The 21,159-nt window shown below is 37.6% G+C and overlaps 1 protein-coding gene across 7 annotated transcripts in view; it reads left to right on the top strand.

Annotated features, from left to right (window-relative positions):
• Positions 1-21,159, top strand: part of RUNX1T1 (RUNX1 partner transcriptional co-repressor 1) — a 114,495-nt gene that overhangs the window by 75,449 nt on the left and 17,887 nt on the right. For all 7 annotated transcript variants that reach the window (XM_064391374.1, XM_064391396.1, XM_064391348.1 and 4 more), the window contains 5 exons: positions 1,732-1,913; positions 9,716-9,966; positions 11,203-11,288; positions 11,895-12,096; positions 19,959-20,027. In XM_064391374.1, coding sequence (XP_064247444.1) covers positions 1,732-1,913; positions 9,716-9,966; positions 11,203-11,288; positions 11,895-12,096; positions 19,959-20,027 — 790 coding nt within the window. The remainder of the gene's footprint in view (positions 1-1,731; positions 1,914-9,715; positions 9,967-11,202; positions 11,289-11,894; positions 12,097-19,958; positions 20,028-21,159) is intronic.

Genomic DNA, 21,159 nt, shown 5'->3' with positions numbered 1-21,159 from the left:
TGATACATCTTTTAAGTATGTACCACTAGTCAAATACTAAACCTGATTCTTTTAATTCTTCCAGATATTATTTGTAAATATATGTGGACTTTTCTAACTATTTTCTGCCATGCAAGGCAGTTGAAGTAGTTGGGTGTCTTGACTTGTATTCTCTGTGAGCTTTTTAAAGAAGCAGTGAAATTAAAATGAGTGAAAAACCCTGCTTACAATACAGTCAGTCAGTCTATCTCGCTGATAACTGAAAGAAAATAGAGACTTGGTTCTTTCACAAAATATTTCTGTTCTGTGTAGGTCTGAAAATACCTCTGTATTCCACAACCAACTGTCTTTCTATGCTATGAATAACTGATATCAATTTCTAGTTTTTTCACCACTGTTAAAAGTTTCATATGTAGTGACTATTCTGGTGTTTTTTGTGACACAGTGGTTCTGCTTTTATGGTAACAATAGGTGCTGGAGCAGTTGCCATTGTTACAATGCTAACAAAGTAATTTACCAAGATCCCGGGCTCAAAACTTTTCAGAACATCTGTTTTTTGTTTGGTTCCATGCACATTGCTTTTAGAACTTCTTTGACTTCAGAAGTGTTTTCCTGCTTAAAAAAATAAGAGTTTTTTTGGTTCTATTTGTTTGTTTGGTTGGTTGGGGTTTCTTTTAAGTGAGAGTTATTTCAAAAGCAAAGGAAGCTACTGAAGTTCTTTGTCTTATCTTTGATTACTAAAGGTTATGAAATTTAATCCAATACTTGAAAATTCTGAGGTGAAAAGTCATCGTGCAATAGTGATGGAACAAGAGAGGCCAAAGCACATCCCTTTATGGTACAAAAATAATTATGTAAAAAATGAGTGGCCTCTCTTAGTATCTATGTTGGCATGTGCTGCAAAGAAAGGAAGATGATTCCCAAAATGTGTAACTATCTCTGCAGAGGGAAGGGACATACGGTTCCACCTGTTCTGGCAAAACATATGACTAAGTGTGATTGCAGTAGATGGGCAAAATGTGCTGCCCAGGGATCAACCAGCCTTTTCAGTTCTCTTTGTCTGAGCCCTGGTAATCTCCAGGCCCTGACCCAAGTCCCAGTGGTGCCATGAAAGAACAGTTAGAAATCCTTCAGGCTACATCTGGCTGGGAGGAGGATTGTAGCCCCTCCAGGTGATTAACTGAAGCTCTGGAACGTGAGATTTTGTTGTAATCTTTATCTTAATGTGCAACTGCAAGTGTAATAGGAAAGCTGAGGGCAATCCTGTTCTCAATCCTGTTCTCCCCAAGGCCCTCAAAGGATGGTGACTGAGGCAGCTCGTAGAGTTACAGATCCCCCCGGTTTCAGACAATTTCTGAGTACTAACTGCAGTCTGAATGGGAAACAAAGGATTGTCACTTGTTGAAAACAGCTGCTCCATAGAGATCAGGTTTTAGACAGTTAGAAAGCAGAAGTCAGCCAAGACAATGCTTTTTCCCTCTTTAAAGATGTGGCACTCAGTCCTGGTTTTCTCAGCATTTACCGTTTTCTGTTACATTTTTGGTAAGCTCCCATCCTTCCATGCATATTTAGTACAGCTATAGCCACTTTTGGAGGCTGCCTGCTTTCAAGCAGCTAACCACAAACCTAGCTGGGAATGATAGCAACAGTTTCAACTCAAAGCAGGCTTTCCTCTGATTTCTGATTTTTCTTCTTCACCTCTGTTGAAACTGCTTGCAAGCTGCCCTCTTAACACGTGCTGCATTCTTGCAGGCCAATCTGCCCCTGCTGCAGCGGGAGCTGCTGCACTGTGCAAGGCTAGCCAAGCAGAACCCAGCCCAGTACCTCGCCCAGCACGAACAGCTGCTTCTGGATGCCAGCACCACCTCACCTGTTGACTCCTCAGAGCTGCTTCTCGATGTGAACGAAAACGGGAAGAGGCGAACTCCAGACAGGTGAGCAGCACTGTGCCTTTCCTGCCCTGCCCAGAGGGTCTGTGGGCTGAGGTGCTGAGCTCCTCCAGCACAGGGACAGCATAAGGGTGGGTGCTGGGGGGGGTACTCGGGTGGTGTTCCCTGGGAGGTGCAGGTCCTTCAGATCCAACCTGACCATGAATGCTTCCAGAGACGGTGCATCCATCATCTCTCTGGGAAACCAGTGTTTCTCCACCTTCCATATTAAGAATTTCTTCCTAGTCTGAATCTACTCTCTTTATTAGCTTAAAATCATTCCCCATGCCCTTTCATAACAGGTCGTGCTTATGCATGTTTGCATATATATACTTACATATACATATATAGAGAGAGCTATATACACAGATATATTGCTGAGTATATAAAGATAATATATGCACACACTGATTCAGTCACCTCAGGACACACTGTGGTTATATCCACACAGAAGTAATGGTCAGCCAGTACTGTAGTACTTTGTGCACAGTATTTCTGTCATGAAGTGCCAAGCAGCAGATCATGCCAGCTCCATATGCAAGTCCTTTGCATCTGACGTTTTGTTGAACTCAACATTAAATGTGAGGAGAGTCGCTAGGCATTTATATTGGGAAGTACAAGGCAAACCCCAGAGCACACTCAGGGCTTTGACTCCTTCTGTTGTGCCATATTTCCATAGCTGTACATGGAATATGCATAAGGGTATTTCTTTCAAAGAGGAGAAATGTTCACTGCAATCTGTTTTGTTGTTGAGCTGAGGAGAGTCCATGCAGAAATGGGACAAGCGAATGCATGTGTGTGAAGTACAGTGGCTTTAGGGGTATGGAACAGTTTTTATTTTTTGGAATAAAGTTCTTTGTTTAGTGTTACAAGGAAATTACTCTTGTGGTTGTTTACTTTTAACTGCCTTCCTATGCTAATGCTAGAAATTCAACTGGCATTTACATTTTACCTTTGGGAAACTCAGGTATTGTATTTTTCATTGATTTGTTTGCCATGGGTTTTATAGTGTGAGAAACTTTTATTACGCTTTTCTGCCAAATACCACTACCTGTATGCCTGAGGTATGCAGGTATCCTAGTTATCTTTTAAACAAAAAATATAATTTTCAAAGTCAAGAAGCCTCCTAACTTTGTACAGGTGATGTTTTTGTGTTGGAACAAGCTTGAATGGCACAAAAATAAAGAGAAAACAAAATCTGAAAGCTCACAGTAAAACTTTAGATTTCTCATAGCCAGAAGTGAAAAGTAAAATTTATAGTCACATTGCCATTAGAGAAAAAGATGTGAAAGTATTTGAAATTAGTTTGCCTGAGACTGTGTTTAAGAAAAATCACTATGACCAGCAAAAAAATTAAGGGACAAGCCGAAAAGCTCTTTTTATATGTAGCTATCCTCTTTCCACCAGTTTTTCTAGACAACTAGACAAACTGAAAAAGCTATTGGGGTTACAACAAGCATGTTTCTCCACTTCAGAATGATTAATTTTTGCACATTCTACTTGTATTCTCTTACTATGTGCAATGAAATAATTTTTCCAAAGCTGAAATTTAGCACCTTGGGGCAGTTCTGTATATTCTCGGTCTTTGCAGAGTAGTGTACCAAAATGTCTGTTAAAAAGGCCTCTTAATGTCTTGTGAATAACTTCGATGTTAGCATGCTGTACTCCGGTGTCAGTAGCAGACACCACATTTTTCCTGCAAGGAGATAGACATACATGAAATTATCTCATAAGCCAGTGAGGTATTTCTTGACAGAATACAGACAAGAAGAAGGTTGTGCTTTCCTTTTCACTTTTTTTCCCCTGTTAGTAGGGAGGAGTATTACTCATACTTCCCATAGGGCCACAAAGGAAAAATGCAAGATAAAGTCTTTCCTTTGCTTTCCATCCTTAGCATTTGAAATAATGCTTCCTCTCTTTGAGACCCTGTTTGACAATGATGAATTTGGTTATTTTGTAGTAAGTACTGTCTCACCTGTGTTATCTTCAGTCCTGCTTGTGAGGGAAAAGATGGGTGACAGACTAAGACAAGAACTTTGTAATGGAAAAACCCTATATTGGTTTTATAACAAAAAGGACATAAGATTAGTATATAAAGGGACCAGCAGATCAGGAGAATATCGGAATTTAAAGTCAGCCTTCATCTTTTAGTTAAAACTGAGGCCCAGACCTATAGTGATTTGGGTATAGTTCATGAATTTTCTTCTCAGAATTTCATTTTAGTTAAAATATGTAGGTGCTTTTAAAATTCCTGAGTCTCTGCTCGCAAAGTCAAGAGCCATTGGCTTCACAGCTGAAGTCTCTCTTAGGCTGTGAACAACTTGGGAAGCAATGCAGCTTTTGGGGTAAGGGGTAGACTGTTTAACTTCCATTGTTGTGGGTAAGAGCCTGTGTTTGAATTCCCAGGGTCCAGGGAGGGTGTAGCATGGGGTGTCCCATTGGCCTGCACACTCCAAGGTGCAGCAGCTTCTGTCAGTTGTAGCCTGAAATTCAGCTCCTTAGTTCTGGGGAAGTGGTGTTTCAGAAAACCTCATCCTTTCTTTTTGACCCTGCAACTGTTTGCTGTAGTGAAAAAGGCTCACATGAGAAGAGACTGCCCAGTGTGCTCATTGGAATGGTACCTTGAGCTTAAAAAATAAGTTGGTTTTGTTCAGTGTATAGCAACCCTGTCACTGTTAAGTCACATCTACTTCTCCATTGCCTATGACTATAATAAAAGCTATACAGAAAAAAAATGTGATAGTGTTGGCTGAACCAAGTTCAGTGGAGTTGTCTTGTGCACTCAAGAACATTTGTGCAACAGATTTAGTAAAAAGAACAAGATGCTTTTGGAAAGATTCTTAAATTTACTGAATTGGAGTCTGCATACCTTTTAATTTGGATAATGTAAGTAAATCAACCACAAAAAACTGTCCTCAGAGGCAGAACATGCCTAGACTGAGTGAGTACTGAAACCAAATACTTGTCTGGCTTTATACTCATTACACTATTAATTATTTTAATTGTTTACAGAGGAGCATGAGGAAACATCTGGAAATATATATACCTTTTGTTTAGAAATATAAGTAATTTTCAAATATACTAGTACAAAGTCAGCAGAAGATAGGACACATACTTTCAGGGAAGGGTTTACTGTGACTCCACGGCTAGTAAATGAAAAAAAAATTGCTCAAAGGCCACATCTTTCCAGGAGACCTAAGTGCAGCTGGAGTAATTTTGATTGAAGATGTGTGTCTTACTGAAGTAAACTGTGGTATCTTTTTCACTTCCCAAGGTATATGATATAGATGTACAGATATATAGTTATGCACAGGCATGCATTGTATATCATGTATATGTTATATATATATACACATACACATTTATATTTTTCATTTGGGCATGGGTAACTGCATACCATTAATTCCACCATAGGAAGAGTACAGTAGAGGGTTAGGCAAAGAAGGTGGAACAAGTGTTACATGTAACCACAGCTTCCTCATGATTTTTTGTTGAAGAAAATCCACATACAGTATTTTTTTTCTGCTTATAATTTCAGAACCTTTTTTGCATATCCATTTTCCAATTCTTGTTATTTATCTGCATATCTGAGTCTACTGTATGTGAGGTTTTATGGAGCAATCTGACAGCCGAGCTTTGTGTTTTACTGAATGTTTTCTTGGTGCATATGGTCTGACACGGATGAGCAGCCACGGTGAGATTTTGGAGTCTATTAAACTAGCTCATTAAAAAGATCAATCTGTTTCTGTAATAACACTGGGAACCATCAGTCACTGCAAGAGAGGAAAACTGACACCTGAGGAGACAACACATTTTGGTAATTTGTTCATGACATGTCATGAACAAAGTGTTCACTGTATTTTGTTTACAAGTTTTGGGGTTTACATTCTACTGTAGTAAAGCAAAGGAACTTGGACCACAGTGAGTTTTTATTTTGGTGAATGAATTATAAATCGCATGATTTTAAATACCTTAACAACAAAAAACTTCGTGCTAATTACTCACCCTTTGAGCTGCTGAAATGGCTGATGACACGTGAGCATGTCATATAGTGACTCTACATTTATAAGAGTTCTCTAGAAAGTGGATATAGGATACCAAAAAATTCTGTTAGAATAGCATTATTTTGAGTGAGAAGAAAACAGAAGTGACCATGATTGTGTTGTGGCTTTAGAAAGTGCTGCTGTGGTTGCAGTAACTTGGAACCAATGACATGAAAAACATGTTGAAGGTACTTGGGCACAGAGATAAACTTTGGTAATACTGGTAGGTAAATCTTAGTTGAAGAGGCTCCTCAGTGTCTCAGTAAGGTGAAGGATGCTCACAGCTTTTACAGCTGTGCTCCTTGTATGCCATGTGTAATTATGAGGAATTTTAAAATAATTTTTGTAACATGAACTGTTAGCAAGGCAGAAAAGTAATTTTTTTTCTGTAACACGGTATTATAAACAGCTACTTTATTCCAGCAAAGCATTATAATTTATTTGATTCATCAAACCTTTATTCGTGAAAGTCAGTTTAAATCAAACCATCTTGCACAAATAGTATAATAGATGCTTACAATGCTCACAATAGATGAGCAGCTTTGTCTCCTTCTTGTAAGCTGACTTTAGTGTTCTTTGAAATTTGTGTAATACTCTTGATCAGGTGAAACCTAATTTTCTAGCCAAGGTAGTTTTGCATGGTCAGATTTTCTACCCAGGAAATTATCCAAAAATTGCAATAATTTAAAACTGAAATCACAACCTACAAAACAACATACATTCTATTAAATGCCTACAGGCTAAAAAGTAGTGTCTATTCTGCTGTCTTTAATCTGAGTAAATCATAGCTTCAAGTAAAATGACCCCTTGTGTGTTTATAGCTGAAGGACTTCATCTTTGTCATATTGCCAGTTTTCCAAACAACAGTGTTGATTTATAGACACATCAAAAAAAAATGTGGCCAAGAGGAGTAAGGAAAAAAGTGTCAGTTATGTTTCCTACACATTCACTGTTATTTCCTCTCTACAGCTTCTGGTTACTTTGCAAAATCAGATGAAAGCAGATTAAAATTGTGATGGTGTTATATTTGGAACTACTATTCACATGGGTGTGCCAGTTACTGGGAAACAGGAGTGCTTCCTCAGGCACCTGGGAAAATGCTGTTGCCCCAAAGGGATGAGACCTAAAAGAATGAGTAGGACTAAGATCAGAAGCAGACTAGTAGGTCAAATTCAGAACATCTGAATTATGGCACTCTTCAATACCTTATATTTTATCACTATATTCAGTGTATTCAGATATAGTAAATTTGGCAGCAATTCCTGATGAGGTTTTCTAAGTTGTTACCTTTTAATATATTTTTGTGTGGTCAGAAACATAAAATGAGTTTATGTACAGTCTAATTCTGGTATTCTGGTAAGCTGTTTATTTGGTCAGTGCAAAAAATAGAACAACAAATTGTAGAATTAAATTTTTGCATCCAGAAAAGACATGACAGCCATTACCCAGCATAGTAGCAAAACATCATTTCAGTAAATATATTTTCAATAGTCATGTTAGCTTCTATGTGAGTCAGAGTTCAGTGGATATGCTGGTGTGTTTTCCAAGCTAAAGCAGTGTATTCCAGTTAAGGTAATTAAGTACAAAGCATTCTTAAAAAACACAGAAATACCTGTACATTAGGTGCAAATATATACATTTGTATGAAAGTATATTATTTTAACATCAAGCTGTAGTGCAGAAAAGGAAAACTTAATTCCCACTTGTCCCAGTTTTATCTCAATGACCAAGTCAATGAGTTATTTAATTGTTTACTGTTTCTGACTTTTATCAATCTAAGTTAGAGAACATTCTAACTGTAATACTAAAGGACTTAGGTGAATTATTAGTTTGCCTTGTACAGACAGAAAAGTCAATTTCTTTTGCTTGCATAGTATTTTGACAACTGGAAGATTGGCACACTGAGTTTGAGTAAATATGTGCAAAGAAAACATACACCAGCCATTAAACACAAACTTGTCTTGAAGAGCTGTCAGAAACATCACCACCCATTGGGAGTTATTGCAAGCAGGTACATCATGCCAAAAGTAATAAAAAATATATGATGGACCTCAGGTTTTCTTGGTTAGGAGTTTTCACAGCCATGCTGCATTTCTTTTGGAACAAGGTACATGCTCCAGTTTAACAAAGAATGCCTTTTATATCTGCCCAAAATGAGATGTCCTGTTGTGCTGGTGAAAGATTCTTCCCTTTTTGCCAAATTACAGTTTAGTAAAATATATATATATACCTGCAGCTTCTCTGGCATTAGTGATTTTGGTGAGATCTCTGAGAAATTGCTTCACTCCTTCTGAAAACAATGCAGCCCATCTTTTAATTTCTGGTTGCTAGTTACAAGATCTTAGTTTGATTCTCTCTCTCAGAGGATACGAGCAATTATTTGATTTCATCCTTCCTTTCACTGGCCTTAAATGGGAACCTGTTGAGGGGTGACAATTAATACACTGTTTCCCCTCAGACATTCCCTTGAGGGTGGTTGATTGGTTTCTGGGGGAAGGTTTGTTGTAGAGCAATTGGTTTTAACAATAGGCAAACAAGAAAATTTGCTCAAATTTACCCTTCTGTCAGTGTCAAAAAATTGTGTTATTACTAGGAATTATACATTATGCCATCCCTTTCTTCCAGAGGATAAAGTCCTTTTATTAAAAAAAAAAACTGGAATATAACAGGTTTAATAAACATTTTGGAGGGAAGAATGAAACCTCAGTTTGCAATATTTATATCTAAAAAACTTGCTGATCAAGACTAATATTTTGTAGGTTTTCTTTATTCATTATTATTTAAAAAACCACAAACATTTCAGTGAAATGAAACTTCCCCAAAAGGGTTGTAAACCTGTTGAAGTAACTGTAGGTTGGTTTTTTTTGTTTGTTTGTTTGTTTGTTTTGTGGGGTTTTTTTGTTAGCTTTTCTTAAATTTTTTTTTGTGGGATTTTTAATGGAGAATTAGTTCAGAGTGAGTTCAAGGTTCTCAGGCAGAGGTGTCAAGTAGAGTTCTTTGGAAATAGCTGATTATGAATTTAATTGAAGAGCAACTAGAACATAAAAACACTTTGTCCTTCTCCTCAGTAGCTCTTCCAAGTTGCCTAAGCATAAAACCCCTGTCTAAGAGTAATGGAGTGGGAAATCCTGAACGTTACTGAGGACTTGAGTCTAACCACATATTCCTGCAAACTAATGATAGTCACAGCACCTTTGCTCAGATGGTGCAAAAATCTCTGAAGGATGCATTTCTCATCATTTAGAGTCGATTCTTCCCCAAAGTCTCTGTGTGACACTGATCTTGATGGGAGCTCATGGTATGCTGAGCTTCAGCACACTGCCATTCACTATGGTATCCTCTTTAAAAAAAAATCCATTTCTTGAATGGCAGATTTCTCCTAATGACTATAAGTTATAGCACTGCTGAAAGCAGGAATTTCTTGGTGCCTAGTTTCATGTATCAGTTGATGGTTTCACCTCTGCAAATGCACCCATCAGTCTGTGATCTCAGCAAAGACTGCTTGCTCTCCAGCCCCTCGTTAGGTGGCTCTGTCAGAAGGCTCACCCTGATAGTATTTCTCAAATTACAGGGATGGTTAGACAAGGTGAATGAGTCCTTTGTATGTTTTGAATCAGCAGTGTTATGAAATGTTCTGCAACACCACACATTTGGAGCAAAGTGAAGAACAATTTTTAGTTCCTGAAGCTGCATGTGTAGGTGGCGGTGTATGTTCCCAAGCTCTATTCACTAAGTGAATTAAAGTTCCTTTGCTTTGTTTTTCAGAACCAAAGAAAATGGCTTTGACAGAGAGCCTTTGCACTCAGAGCATCCAAGCAAGCGGCCCTGCACTATTAGCCCAGGCCAGCGGTACAGTCCAAATAATGGCTTATCTTATCAGCCCAATGGTCTGCCTCATCCCACCCCACCTCCACCTCAGCATTATCGTTTGGATGATATGGCCATTGCCCACCACTACAGGGACTCATACAGACACCCCAATCACAGGGACCTCAGGGACAGAAACAGACCTATGGGTAAGGCACGTTGATTTTCTGCATTGTTTTTTTAGGTTTCTGTTTCCCTTGTAACTCTATTTTGTGAACAGGACTATTTTTTATCAGCAGTTCAGATATAGCCTTTATGGCTGTTTGTCCATCCAGCTGCTTCTAATTGCCATATTTCAGATCTGTATTTGTAAAAGTGGATTGAATTTTGTCTCTAAGTAAGCAGGTCAGAAATGGCAGGAACCTGTGTTTTCAAAGCTGCATGGGTGACATGGACACCCTGGTGTATGGCAGGCAAGGATAGGTAGAGCCTTTTATCTTTCTGCTAATGTCAGATTTGTGATTTGTGATGATAGCAACATCAAAATAGCTTGATTTCAGCTTAGAGCAGAAGAAAGTTGTTGCCTTTCAGAGAAGTGTTTTGTGTGTGACGTGTCCAGAGCATGGAGGATGTGAACAGCAAAAGTACCAGCCACACCCCGCGCAGCATGGTTTGGTTTAATGGGATGCCTGATGCTCTTGGATTTTGCTTCACATCTGCACTTATGGTTCTTCCTTGTTTTAAACAAATCTTCAGTAAAAGAGGAACACTTGCAAATATTCAGCATCTGTATAGAGGAGGCTAAGCAAAGAACAAGTGTTGGTTCCCCTTGAGTGTTGATAATAAATACTGGCTTGGTTGTATCTTGTTGTCAGCTGCTCTGATATATGTGCTACATTTTAACCACATGTTGTTTAAACATCTGGGGAGGGATGAACCCTTAATGATGCTCTGTTGACATGGCAGTAATTACTGTATTTAGTGAAATAACACTGAGTTTATACTAATATTTTTTCAGCTCTCTGAAGTATAGCTAGTATTATATGCACTGAGTTACCAAATAATTGCCTTGCTGACTTCAAGTGGTACAAATGAAAAATTATCTATTGTATTGTTATATTTATGTATATAATAATTATACATAGTCAGAGAGAGCTATGTCCATTTTTAAGCATCATCTTGCAACGTATAGAACGTACAGAATTGAAGACATTAAATTGGACAAAACAGTAGCATCTTGTGCGAGGAAAAGTACTAAAGGGAATTTGGAGCAAAGGTTTTTTTTTTTTTTTTTTTTTTTTTTTTTTTTTTGGTGGTGATATTCCTGATGCTAGAACAGGTAACATATGATGGTTTTGTCTATAGGCTCTTTTTTTTCTGCCTTTTTTTTTTTTCCCCATAGAGGACTTCCAATGTTGTAAACATAATTTGCTCCTCTTTGGCAGGGTTGCATGGCACGCGTCAAGAAGAAATGATTGATCACAGGCTAACAGACAGAGAATGGGCAGAAGAGTGGAAACATCTTGACCATGTAAGGGCTAAATATCCATTTATGTATAATTGTCTGAACAGAGGCCTTCTAAGATAGGAATTTAAAATTTCTATTTTAAAACCTCTCTGAATTCCAGGACAGGTTTTGAAAGCTTTGCTTATTAAATCAGAGGGCTTGATGTTCCCCATTAGATAGTTCATACCAGGCCTTGTTGATAAGTGTCTCCTGCATTAGCCTAATTATTACAGTCTGCCAAAAGAGGAATGAACTTTCTCTATAAATGATGGATCTGGGGCTTGTATTTGTTCCTGAATTTATTAGCTCTTGTAAAATTTGTAGGTATCAGTTCTGGACCACATCTTGTGTCCTCTGTGGTGCCGTGTAATACTAGTGGCAGGGCTACAGCCTGTTCAGTTGTTTTCTCCTTGTCTTTGCTCTTTTTCCTGTAAGTCCCTATCTGTATAGTTTAGGATCACCAGTTAAACAAGTCTAGCATTTTTCAGCTGTAGTTGGGGTTAACAGAGAGGGACTCCTTCATTATTAAAACCCATGTACTTGGTACATTGACGTTTTCTTTATTATTATGTAACTCCATGAATAAAAAGTTCCTCTTTGTTTCTGTGCTCCCTCCACTGCTGTGAACAGTTGTTGAACTGTATAATGGACATGGTGGAAAAAACCAGGCGATCTCTCACTGTCCTACGGCGATGTCAGGAAGCAGACCGCGAGGAGCTGAATTACTGGATACGGCGGTACAGTGATGCGGAGGATTTAAAAAAAGGCGGAAACAGCAGCAGTAGTCATTCCAGACAGCAGAGTCCAGTGAATCCAGATCCAGTTTCGTTAGGTACAGTATCCACATTGAAAATTGTGTGCATATTCTCTAAGCCCTGCTAAGTGATAGATGACGTTTGCATTTGAACTGATTCTTCTGTTATAGTGATGATTCCTCTCTGATCACTACTGAATTCATTATAACTCTTATGCCCTAATAATGGTGTTTCTGGGTAGAATGGCTTGAGGTTTTTTTGGGTGATGCTTGGTAATTTTCTTTCCATTCAGCAAAGTCTGAGAGGGTGGGGTGAGAGGACAGACTGTGTAGGGATGGCAGAGCAGTGAGATGTGCACTGACTCTCTGCCCCTTCTGACTCCTTCTCTTTCCTTTTTGTTTAAAAAAATATGTAGGTGCTCCTGGATTGTTTGCAATTTGAAACAGAGAGCATTCACCTTCTTAAATCAAATTACTTAACTTGGAAGAAAGACAACTTGGAAGTTGTCTTTCTAAGGAAATGGAGTTGTAAATATATAGGAATTTCTTAGGTGAAACTGGGTTTCTGTTTAAGAAAGGAACAAGATCTGGAATGCTCACAGTTATGCATCCTCCTAGGTCTGTGTCCATCACTGCAGCTTGTGCAGGTGTATGTGAGGACTCTTTGTTGTGTAGTTCCATGGAGCTGTGCAGGCCTTGGCTCAGGCAGCAGAGCTTGAGCTGGGTGGGCTGCAGTTGCCTTACAAGGACCAGACCAAAGAGTTGGGCTCTCCCCCCTGCAGATCGTCACAGTCACTCTCACACAGCACCTCACACAACTACTCTAACAGGACTCTGCTCTATAAAAACAAGTTTTTGATTTGGGGGCTTTCTGTGAGCTACTAGTATTTTGGCCTTTTTCTACCCTATCTCCTCACTTTCATGGCAGATCTGGTACAGAAACATCTCAGTGATACCTTTTTATTGTTCTTGCTCTTTTGAAGATGTCAGGAAACTATGCTTGCTTGTGTGATATTGTCTTATAAAAAAATAAATTGTCTGTATCCAATGCCATCTACTCAAAATCATAATAAACTGTGTTCATTAGTAGACTTACAGAATAGAATTAGTAGAATGTGTGTTATTTTGCAACCATATTTTAACTGTGTTTTCCTTTTGCCTATTCTTAAATAACTTACTAAGTCAAAAATTTATTTAATTGAAAATTGAAAACCAGAAAAAAAATCTAAAAAATCTAATCCCATCTCCATAATTCTCTTAGTAAATTACTAGTGATACAGTGATAGTAATATTTAGTGCTTCTTGATAACAAACAATTTTTTTTTTTTTTGTGTGTGTGTCAAATTACCTGAGTCAATAGCTCTATAAATGTGCTCCAATCACTGGAAGGAAGGGTTATGGAAATGCTTCCATAGTTCACTAATAAGTCTAGTCCCTAGAGGAGCCCTTCTCAGAAAGTATTCAGGTAATGGCTTGTATAAACAGTGCTAAATGTAATGTAAAGAAAGAGTCATAAATACGGCATCTGAAACATCAGTCACATCTGCAACTTCAGGAAGAACACTTGTGAATAGATCTAAAGCAGTGGCTCACTTCTCTAGTGAAGCTGTGGTGCAAAAAGAGATAGGCCATGGTGCTTGTGTATTTTGTAGGTAGAAAAAATGAAAGGTAACTTGAGTGTTTATACTTCTCCAAGAAAACTGGAACTCATCAAAGCTTTATAGATAATATTACAATCCAAGAAAAATAGTCATCACCACAACAGCAGGTACATAAGATAAAATGAAGATCAAGCATACAGTTAGATCCCTATATTAGCATTTGTTTGTGTATATGTCAAGATGAATTCTTGGAAACAGCAACGTCTTCTGGCTAAAAAGATAATTATGCAGCACAGTCTTTGGCATTGGACACATTGGTCAGCTCTGCAGTACTGTGGAGACAAATGAACTGGTTGGAGTCCATTCAATTTTAACATGTCCAGTTTGGTTATTTGGTTGAAAAAATACTTCTGAGACTCACAAACATGAAGCTTGGATTGCTTCAGTGATGTAGCATCCATGTCAGCTGTAAAGATTGGTAAGAAGTGTTTTTATGTCTGACATGATAGGGAGAAAATACCTGCTTTGGAGTCTATGGAAAGCTAATCCTTATATTTCCTCAAATCTGGTATTAATCTAGTTAACAAAATGAAAACCTCTAACATTCAGTGGTATAACAAAACTAAAGCAGTGTCTGTGAGCCTTAAGGTGCTTTAGGGCTTTTTATTTTAGTTTTGAAGTGGGGAAAAAGGGATTGAAAAATTGCTCCAATATTTTAATTAAAGTACTGCAGCATGTAAATATTGGGGGATTTGCTACAGAGATTCTAAATGTCTATGAATTCCCTTTGTACCTTTTTTTTTCCAACAAGGTAATCCAGCCTTTAAATCCATCCTGTCATCTCCACTAGCAAGAGAGAAAAATAAGGGGGCCATATGGCTACATTATCTGTGCCTTTGTTTCTTTTTCTTTACGATTCAAATACCATCACTGAAGTGATAACTTCTTGTTACAAACATGCCACAGTCTTCATAGATAGGTCTTGCTGAAAATCTCTGAGCTGAGATCTAGCATGGATAGTTTGAGTTTTAAAGTAATTGAAGAAAATTCTGGTTGTCATTTTGAACCAGTAGACTTTTTTCCTGCCAAAGATTTTTCTGCTTCTTTGAATTTGACATCCCTGTAAATCATGTTGAGCCTGGAAGTTTACAATATCTGATCAATATTTTTCTGTTGATATTTTTAATTAAAAAATTAAATTAAATACTTGATCATTCATTTTAATGCAATGTAATCCAATACACACATTAGCCAGCTACAACAGGTTACAGGCTCCCATTATTCTCCAAGAATGTGCTGAAGGTAAGAGGGTCTTTTCAGTCTGAATAATACATGTTTATGAAAGTCTAAAAATGCCTCAGACTTTATATATATTCATTTGATTAACTGTGATGGTCTGTGAAGTGAATAATACATCATCTGACTCCTCCATTTCTGCTGAAGAATTTCAGTACTACATACTGCAGCAGGACTGCAACTTTCATCCTAATAGTGAATAATTACCCATATCAGACACTGTATACTGAAATACACACAGTGGGATAAATTAAAGATGAGGGTTCTTCAGCATCATGGGTTATAAACAAGATCTATAACCATACTGAGTGCAGCTGTGGCTCTAGATAAGTGGAGCAGGCACACATCAGAAGGTCTGCAGCAGTGTTGATATTTTGTGTTGAATTTATCTGAACGAAAATCTTACAAAATAGAGTTTGAAATCTCCAACTGAAGAGTGCAATACCTGCAGGATTTGCCTCAGGAAACCAGGATTCTCAGAAGTGTATGAATTTGTCAAAAACACATAGGTTAGCCATTTCTTAATACATTTTTAAATGTTAACCCTTTCACACCCATTTTATTTTTTCTAAAGCTGTTCACCATCATGTTTTCAGTGTTAGCCAGAGCAGTCCTGCCAACGCATTCATGCTGTGATGATAAACCTGTTCCTTTGCCATTTGCAGATAATCAGCAGTGCTGTGATATGCATGATACTCTCAACATGAGCAAACCGTAATGCTGTGACTACCACAGTAACATTCATAACTTGTAATTCTGGAATGTAAAGCCTCTGTGATACTGGTCACTGATGACATTAAGTATTGCTCTTAATCCACTCTCTGCATGGGAGGCTTGGGCTAGATTGTGGCTTAGTGCACTGCATGCTGTTAGGTAGGGCTCCAACTGCAGAAACATTGCATGTGTGTGTTCTCAGTGCTCAGTTCTGACGTGGCCTCTGCTTGAAGATGATTCAGTAATACAGTATCTACGTGGCTTTTCTTTTCTTTTTCTTTCACAATGAGAACACAACAACTATATTTTAAACACACTTTCAAGGGGTAGCCTTGAAATAGCCACAAAAATGTATTAGAGGGCAAACAAGGGCAAAGATATATTTAAAAATAGTGGGAACACTTGCCCCGCAACCAGGTTTGCAAGGTAGTCTCATTCAGTAATACCCACCTTCAGATCTCTGTTTCTATTTTTCATTATGTGGAACTGGCACATTTTTGAACTTGACTCTTGCAAACAAGGCAGTGAATGTTTTATATTTGTAGCTCTGAAATTTTTTTGTTTTCTGTGTCCCACTAATGGTGTTGCATTTATTATAGGATAGAATGAAGCAGAACTTGCATATGAAATATGGAAACCACATAAATACATAAAAAGGCATATATATTTAATTTGTTCAGAGCTTTTATTATTTTTGAGCCTCACTATTCAGTACAGCATGCAGGGTATTATTATCACTGCCAGTATTTTCATGAATGCAGTAAATTCTAAAAGATCATCAAAACATCAGCTGTTCATCTCAATTTCTTAATACTTGCATGTCAGTGTCCAGTGATAAAAACCTCAATTCTTTTGTTTTGCCAAATTGCCTTCTGTCCTTCTTTCCAAATGTGAATTAGACTCTTTCAGATTACTGAACATTTCTTTTCCTTCTAAGTCTTTCTATTCTGTTTTGTTGGGTTTGAGCCTTATGATCACATAAGAGTTCATATAAATTATTTGGTCCTAGCGTTTCATCTCAGTTTCACTTCTCAGATCCATATTTATGGCTGCTCTCACAATTCTCCACATCTCTGCAAGTCACTCTATTTTAGCACCTTTTCTCTTTATCTTAAAGCAGCCAAAATTTTTCAGTCGAATATGAGAGCTGAAACCAATGCAATTTTTTTGTTTTCTTCAAGTGTATTCTTTTCCCGCTCCAACAATCTTTTTACTATTTCACAAGTTTATTTCACGTGTGCGTTACAATAGAAAATTCCAATACCATTTTTGATATCAAAAGTCTCTTTTGTTTTTACCTCATTTAAGCACTTACAGACAAGTACAGACTATTTTCATATAGATATGCTTTTTATTTTTCTTGTTCATCTTTTTCCTTTTGTTCAGTTGGAACTGGACTAATTACCAACACATGCTTTCATGCCTTGCCGTAAATTTCAAGTAAATTCAGTAGTGTACATACTGTTGTTGTGCATAATGATATTTTTGCATTTTCACCATTAAAAAACCTTTGTTATAATGTCTGACATGTAAAGCCTTTTCCGATATCCTTCTCTGAATGATCTGCTTTATCACTTCAGATTATTCTTATTGTTGTCTGATTTCATTCGGTTTTCTTCTAGGCAACATTTACTTCTAGGTGCTGCAGTTAGTTATTTAATATTATGTGTTGTCCTCGTTATGGCTTTTTGCAGTTGCTTTTGAATTTAGTATTTTAGGGACTTCACTAAAAGTTTGCTAATCTTGGTTTTTTGGTTGCTAGATGTCCAAGTTAAGATCTTTTGTCCTTCAGTTTCAATGAGCAATTTTTGTGATTCTTAAACTGAAGGACTCCTTACCTTAAAAACACTAATATGTAAGATTTATATCCTCTGGTCATTTCCTGTAGTTTAGCCTTAGAAAGAAGATTGTTTTCACAGACTCATCACTACTGACTAAACAATAGCCATGTTACTAAAATTTTTCTGGCTTGGAAAATATGGTTTTTATTATCTTCATAAGTGCTTCTTGTCTTTTTTGTGCACCATTCCAAACTATGGGAAAGTCTCTCATAAGCTCTTGATTTAAGTCTTCTTGCAGAGGATCTCATTCCTCATGTAAATAATTTGTGGTTGGAATAAGAGCTTGATTGATGTTTATGTTTTGGAAATTTTAACAATTATCTGGCAATCTGGTCATTTATGTCATTGAATTCCATTTTTGGAAAGTCATGTGTACGAAGAAATCAGTTCCACATCTCACTGTCTTTTTTTTTTTTTTTACCAAACTAAGACCCATAGACTTAAAAAATCAAGGTTGTTTCCCTTGCATTGGATGGTACCTTAAATAGCAGACAGGAAAACTTAATACAAAGTAAAGGCATGAATGCAACAAACCCCTTGTTTTGCCACATTTGGAGCCTGGTTGGGTCTGTTCCTGCAGGTATTCCATGAAGAGCAAATAAGAGTGGTTTAATTTTTTGCCTTTATTTTTCTTAAGCCTTCAAACAATATTTTCTGCTGTTGCCTCTGTCCCCCTAACAGAACTGGCACTGTGCCTGTAAGTCTAAAAGCTTTTAAGGGGTAAAAACTGTACGCAAGGCTGTTTGTCATCTCCAGAATCATGCAAGCCAAGCCATACTGAGAATTTTCCCATTTTTGGTATCAGGTCTGAAATCCTCTATCAAGTTGATTAAACCAATATAAATAGCTGTTTTGCAAAATCTACACACACACACACACACACACAGAGTCCTATTATTTTATGCTTGAGAAGTGTGAAAGTCTGCTGACAAAAATCTATTTTAAATTGTTGTCCCATACTTCAGTGACAAACAGAAGAGCTGAGTAAATCCACTCAGCTGCCTTTCAGATGGGAAGATGTACTCCCAGTCACTGTCTGCAGATTTTCATGCTAGAAACTACATCTGTGAAACAGTGCACAGGGATTCCCTACTCTCTGTTGAAAAAGCTCCTGTCATTTCCACCTTTATTAGCTGCCTGCAATATTGCCATCTTTTAAAAGCATTTATGTGGGCTACTGTACATAAACAGTACTGTATGGATACATGTAGTGGTGTAAGAAATTATTTGCAAAACCTGATGCTTCACTTTTTCTTAAAAATACTGCTTTTTGGACCAAGTTAGGGAATAAATAAGTGAATAAAAGCTCCTAAGATATAAAAATGAATACATAATTAGTATTCAAAGAATGGCAGGTATACTCTTGTTATATTTCAATCCCAGACATCAAACAGGTATTTGATTTCAGGTATTTGTTTCTCCAAAAACATCAAACCTGTCTGTAATGTAACAAATCAAGTTATTTTCTTAAGGCAATTGATTTCTGACAAACAGGCAATATTAATCATGGCAGTGAACTTAGTTTTATGTGTTTGGTTGTAGTTTTTTCATTTTGTCCTCTATTACTTTGAATAATAGTTAATCAGTTTTTAAATTGTATTTGAAAGGAGCAATTTCAATTTCATCTGCTGAGGACTTATATGCTAAATTTCACGCCAAAGTGAATTTTCTTTTTGTATCATCTGATCTTAGGTCTTTGAATTCCCTGTGAAAGGGATCTTGCTGATTTCAAAACTCTTAGGCCCAGGCCTAAAGGTTAAACCTTTTAAAAAAAAAAAAAAAAAAGAGAAGAAGGGGAAAGAGCTGTCAAAATGTGATTGAAATGTATGGGTGAATTACGAGCTTCAGCTCCAGTGAGGTTGTTCGGCAGCCTGTATTTAGGGCCTTAACCTAAAGTTAAAGGTTCTGTTTTTCAAACTCTTTTAGCTGCAGCTACCAACATGGGCTCAGATACAGGAAAGCATAGCTCTGAACTTAGAGAAACACCCCTTTGCTTTTCTGTGGACAGCTTATTTGATCACTGGAATGACATCTGGACTTTTATCTGTGCTCATAAGTACTCATTATTTTGCACAGAGCAGAAGTACCAGAACTGCACTGTTGCCCTTTCTTTTTCCTTTTCATAAATACAATGAGAAAGGACAAAGCATGTCACTCCCTTAGTTTGTCTTGCAAAGCGCCTCCCTTAAAAGTGTGAATACTGTCATATAGAGTTGACTCAAAGCACTGTAAAATAAAAATAAAATTAACATCTTAACTTGGCTTAAGATGAGGCATTCAAATCATAAGAATTGATCTGATCTATGTCACATTCATGAGCTACAGCCATAGCATCCATTTTGTTTTGAGGAGAGAAAAGCTTTACTTGATTTCTTTGTCTGAGCTATAATTAAAGAGAAAATGTATTTTTCTCTAAGCCTTGTTCTCAACAAGCCAGCATTGCTTATGATACTCTTTTTTTTTCCCTGTTCACCCCTTCCTCCTGCAGAATCTCATCGGGAATTCCTTCACAGGCCTGCGTCTGGATATGTGCCAGAGGAGATCTGGAAGAAAGCTGGTAAGAAATGTTTAAAAACACCAGCTTAGTTGTCTGGCAGCTGTGTGCAGTTGTTAATGCACTGATGTGAGGAATTGGGAGGCGGGGGAAGGGCTTACTAGTAACAAGAAGAAATTGTGTTTAATAATCTTAAACTGGAACTGATCAGGACATTAAATAATTTTATAATAGAAGCATCTGCTGCTATAGTTAGCGAAATATCAGTACTTCCAATATGGACCCCTATTTTCAGGGCTTCTAATGGTTTCAGGCTGAAACTTGATATGTTAAAAGTTTGTCTGTAAGCAATTTTAAAAAAAAGAGGTTAGTGTGGGTGGTTTTTTTTAAGCTTCAGAGTTCTTACCTAGTTAAAGTAAGAATTCCCAAAGGAGAGGAAAAAAACCCAAGTACACCTGTTAAAAAAAAGACTTCAACTATGCAAAGTAACCATTCTTAATTTAAAAAAGATTTTGTGCCTGTCAGCCCCCAGTGAAGCCTGTGCTCATAAACCTGCAGAGTGTGCAATGAAGTCAGCAAGTTCACATCTCTGCAGCTGCTCTGGCTGTTTGCAGGGCATTGACAGCATCTGCCTGTGCCTGGAAAGCACCCTGGGCAGACGTTGTGGTTGTGCAAAGTTTTCTTAAGGCTGAAACTCTGCCTGAGCACAGGAGTTTCCTGGCAAGGATCCCACTCTGGTGCTGGAGCTAAACCTTTGCTCTTCTGACACTGACATCAGAGCTTCCTTGTTTTCAGAGGGGCCAGAAGGCAGCTCTTGAACTCCTTTGAGATAGTCGAGGAGCTATTTATACACCCAAACACACCCCCCTGCTTTTGAACACCTGTATAACCATGAAGTCTGCAGCAGCTGTCTGAGCAGCAGTTAATCATTAAATGGCAAATATGCAGCAGTTTTGATGCTTTCTGATCAAATCTCCTGTAAATGCTTGCTGCTTTCCAGTGTATTTTAAACTAGATACGCAGCATACAGGTAAAATGTTATGCTGTTGTCTTGTTGCATCAGACAAGGAGTTGTGTTTTGTGTGTTATGTGGGTTTATCGTGTAAAGTCTACATTTTTCAATATGTTAATGTTTCTAGAACTATTGCATTTTCTGTGAAATATAGCAAAACTGTTTACATGTTCCTGGTTTTGT

The sequence above is a fragment of the Passer domesticus genome, chromosome 1 (genome assembly GCF_036417665.1).
Source record: "Passer domesticus isolate bPasDom1 chromosome 1, bPasDom1.hap1, whole genome shotgun sequence".
Taxonomy (NCBI): domain Eukaryota; kingdom Metazoa; phylum Chordata; class Aves; order Passeriformes; family Passeridae; genus Passer; species Passer domesticus.
Note: the sequence above shows the minus strand (reverse complement) of the source record. Positions and strands in the feature narration are given on the sequence as shown.